We start from the raw sequence: 4,489 nt of genomic DNA, 5'->3' as shown, positions 1-4,489 counted from the left end.
ACGAAGTTCATCGTAAGTCTAATAAGGACAAACATACAGAGAACTTCCAAAAATAAGATATCAACACAAAGCTTCAAACACCAAGAACTAATTTCACTGTTAGTCTAATACGGACAATAATATGGACAAAAATACAGAGAATTTTCAAAACACGATGTAACATCTATATCATTAGTCTTTTGCTTCTTAGTTTTCAAAAGGATGTATCGGTGTCTTCCCCATCATCATCATCAAATAACTCTTCTTCGCTATCTTCACTCTCTGATATTTCTATATGATTGTCATTTATGAAATCATCTTCCTCATTATGCACATTGTTTTGAGCTTGCGTACTTGCATGATCGTAGTTAATACTTTGTGGTTCAACATTATCTCTATGTAGAGACACCTCAACAATATTTTCTTGGTCATCGGTGTACGAAGTATTAAATTCAGCTTCCTCTTGTTGATAGACTTCTTCATTCACTAATTCTTCATCTTCACTTTCTACACAATTATCATCATTATCAAGCACTTTAAAAAGGTCGCGAGGATTTGTCTTCACAACAATAAGACAATCCTTATCGACCATGTCGTCCAAGTAAAAGACTTGCTCCGACTGAGATGCCAACACAAATGGCTCATTTGTATTCAAACCGAGTATTCACACTTGTGAAGCCATATTTGTCTGTCTTATATCCTCTTCCTAAGAGAACCACATCCCACCAATGACACTTGAATAAGTAAACTTTTCTATTTCCTACATAAGATAACTCATAAATGTCCTCTAATACACCATAATACTCCTTATTAGAGTCTGAATCATCTCCTCTCACAAGAACACCACTATTTTGCGTTTTTCTTCTCAATGCAATCTCTTTTGTATGAAATCTAAATCCATTTACTATAAATGTTTAATATCGATGTACTAATGGTGCAGGACTGGCGGCTAAGCTTATGAGCTCATCATTTGCGCATCCTTGTGAAGATAGTACAAATATCTACAAAGATGAACAACACTGTTATGACCAATAACATGATGGGATGATTAAACAAATATCAATATTATTAATTAAGTGGACACCTACACGTGCATGAAACCAATCAAGAAACTCATTTTTATGAGCTCCATTGAACTTTGGCTTTCAATCTTTCTTGTATATTCCCTATATTTCAAGTTAGTTAAGATTAATCTGGTTCAGATTATATCAATGTGAAACTATCTTGGAGTTAATAAGAGACTTACTCCATGAAATGCGAAACCTCTTCACCATTTTGAAGCACATACATACATGCTTGTTTAAACTCATCATGAGATAGCTTGATGTCTTCTGAAGCACCTTTTGTTTGACCACTTTTTTTAAAGATAGACATCTCATCATTTGACACAAATCCATCATCATTCCTAGTTGGTTTATTAAACTTGGTTGAGATATTCTTCAAGTATCGTGAGTAAAATGTAAGGCTTTCCTCTGCCAAATAACCTTCTGCAATTGAACCTTCTAGACGATTTTTATTGCGAACATATGACTTAAGTGTTCGCAAATACCTATATAAAATAACTCATTAATATAATATATGTCATTCTAAAACTATAGCATCGAAATTATTAAAAAATAAATTACCTCTCTATAGGATACATATTCCGATATTGAGCTGTTCCACCAAGCTTTGCCTCACTTGGCAAGTGAATTGGCAAATGAACCATGACATAAAAGAACGCCGGAGGGAAAACAAGTTGAAGTTTGTACAAAATAATAGGAATTTCTGCCTCTAGGATATCAAGATCTTCAATCGTCAAGCACTTAGAGTATATATTCTTGAAAAATTTTCCTAAAGCTATAATTGGATCACACACTTTCTTGGGTAGCAAACCACGTATAGCTACTGGAAAAATGTCTTGCAACAATATATGATGATCATGACATTTCAATCCATGTATCTTCTTTTCCTGTATATTGACACACCTTGAAATGTTTGAGGAAAAGACATCAGGAACCTTCAGATTAGCCAAGAAACTACATACCTTCAGCTTCTCTTCCGGGGACAATGCATAGCATGTTGTAGGTAACAAAATATTATTCCCATCCTCAATTGGATGCAACCTTTGTCTGATTCCAAGGTCCATCAAGTCATATATACTTTTCAATGTGTCTTTTGTCTTTCCAGCCATATTCATGACAGTTGATATAATATTGTCGGACACATTTCTTTCGATGTGCATCACATCAAGGTTATGTCGTAACATAAGACTCTTCCAATAAGGCAATTGGAAAAAGATACTTTTCTTCTTCCAATTGTATGCATTATTATGAACATCACGCTTTCTTTTTTGTCCTTTACCAAAAGTCACATTACCTAATGCTTGTAATTGCATAAGTGCTCCATCACCTATTAAAGGGTTAGGCATAACTCCCATTTCAATTTCCCATCAAATAACATCCTACTTCTACGCCATGGATGGTCCATGGGAAGAAAGCGACGATGACCCATATAATACAACTTACTACGTAAGGAAGTCGATTGTGTATCTTTATGGAAACAAGGGCATGCAAGCTTGCCTTTGGTTGACCATCCTGAAAGATTCCCATATACAGGAAAGTCATTGATTGTCCACATGATAGCCACACGTATCAGAAAATTAGATTTTGAGTGTGCATCATAAGTCTCCACCCCAACCTATAATTCTTTCAACTCTTCAATCATTGGTTGTAAATATACATCGATATCATTGCCTGGACACTTAGGGCCTGGAATAAGAAGTGTCATCATAAAATACAGATTTTTCATGCAATCCCATGGTAGAAAATTATATGTAGCTAGTACAACTGGCCAAATACTATGATTAGAACTCATGTTCCCATAAGGTTGGAACCCATCACTCGCCAAGCCTAGGCGAACATTTCTTAACTCAGCTGAAAAGGTAGGATGTTGTGCATCAAAGGATTTCCATGCTATTGAGTCAGACGGATGTCGCAAGATACCATCATCAATATTTCCCTTCTTGTGCCACCTCATCCTTTTAGCTGTCTCTCTTGCCATGTACAATCTTTGAAGCCTTGGTTTGATTGGAAAATGCCGCAAGATTTTATGAGCTACTTTCTTGCCTACGTGTTCTTCGGACTTCCATCTAGACTTACCGCACTTAGGACATGCTTGAATATCGACATAATCACACCAATATAAAATACAATCATTCCGACATGCATCTATTTTGGTGTACCCCAAGCCGAGGTCACAAAGAACTTTCTTTGCTTCATAGAAAGAATTTAGCACAAATGACCCCTCGGGAAGAACTTCTTTAAAGAAGCTCAATAGTGCATCCATAGATTTGTTGCTCCAATGGTTAAGATACTTCAAGTGAAGTAGTTTAACAATAAAAGACAACTTCGAGACTTTTTTACAACCAGGATAAAGTTCTGTCTCAGCATCTTCTAACAATTCGTAGAACTTTGTTGCATGTATATTTGGCTCTTCGTTGTACTCTAAATTATTATTATTATTGTTGTTATTATCCTCCACATTCGTATATCCACAAGCATCGTGAATCATTTCACCAATATTGTCCTCTTCAATGCTATCATTTTCTGCTTCATCATCACTAACTACAACACTAGAAGTTTCAACTCTAACTGACACTTCTCCATGTAAGTCCCACACTTTATAAGAATCCCAAAATCCCTTCCTCAATAAATCTCCTTTTACACCAACACGTAGCTTGAACTCGATATTCATACACCCTTTACAAGGACACCGAATCATAGTGCTCACTGTTGGTTGACTGAATGCCCAATTAAGAAAGTTGTCTACGCCATCTCTGTACCTTTGGTCGACTCTATTCCTAATATTCAACCAACTTTTATCCATCCTTTCTATTTAAAGAAAAAAGAAAGTTAATTAAATAAAAGTGCAGCATTGATAATAATCAAAACATATATAATAACTAACATACAAGAGAAATGAACAAATCAAATCACCTCTAAATAAAATGAGAAATATTACAGCAAGTTTTTACTCTTACACACCTTTTGGTTACAAGGAAATTAACTAGCTTCATAAAAAAAATATACACTGTCACATCTACAAACACCTTATTGATAAACAAATTTAACATCTCTTACCCAACTAGACTCAAAGAGAATTAAATTGGTAGGCTCTAAACTCCTTTTTTAGATGATCAAGAAACAATTTTACATTCAAGTTATTGTTTAAGTGGCCAAATACATGCATTTAATTCTACTGTAAAAAATGTGTAGAATGTTTCAAAAGAATATCAGTCCGAAAGAAGTATTACATATTCTTGCAGCCTTACAGTAACATATATATGCCTTATAAAAAATGTGTAATCATGATTAAATGTTTATCATGAAAAAACCAGAATCGTCGTGAACTCCTTGTTCTAGTACCCTAATGAGACTGTTACAATGACATGATCAGCATGCATTACTGATCCATCACTACAATGTAACTTCACTGGTTTAATACCATCACCATTTTCAAATTTTAAGTC

General features: G+C 34.8%; 1 protein-coding gene across 1 annotated transcript; it reads right to left on the bottom strand.

Annotated features, from left to right (window-relative positions):
* Positions 1-2,658: 2,658 nt before the first annotated feature.
* LOC138868752 (uncharacterized) lies at positions 2,659-3,846 on the bottom strand. The gene has a single exon (XM_070146322.1). It carries the CDS (start codon positions 3,844-3,846, stop codon positions 2,659-2,661), a length of 1,188 nt encoding a protein of 395 aa, XP_070002423.1.
* Between the last annotated feature and the right edge of the window lie 643 nt (positions 3,847-4,489).

Source organism: Nicotiana sylvestris, chromosome 5 (assembly GCF_000393655.2).
Source record: "Nicotiana sylvestris chromosome 5, ASM39365v2, whole genome shotgun sequence".
NCBI classification, from domain to species: domain Eukaryota; kingdom Viridiplantae; phylum Streptophyta; class Magnoliopsida; order Solanales; family Solanaceae; genus Nicotiana; species Nicotiana sylvestris.
Note: the sequence above shows the minus strand (reverse complement) of the source record. Positions and strands in the feature narration are given on the sequence as shown.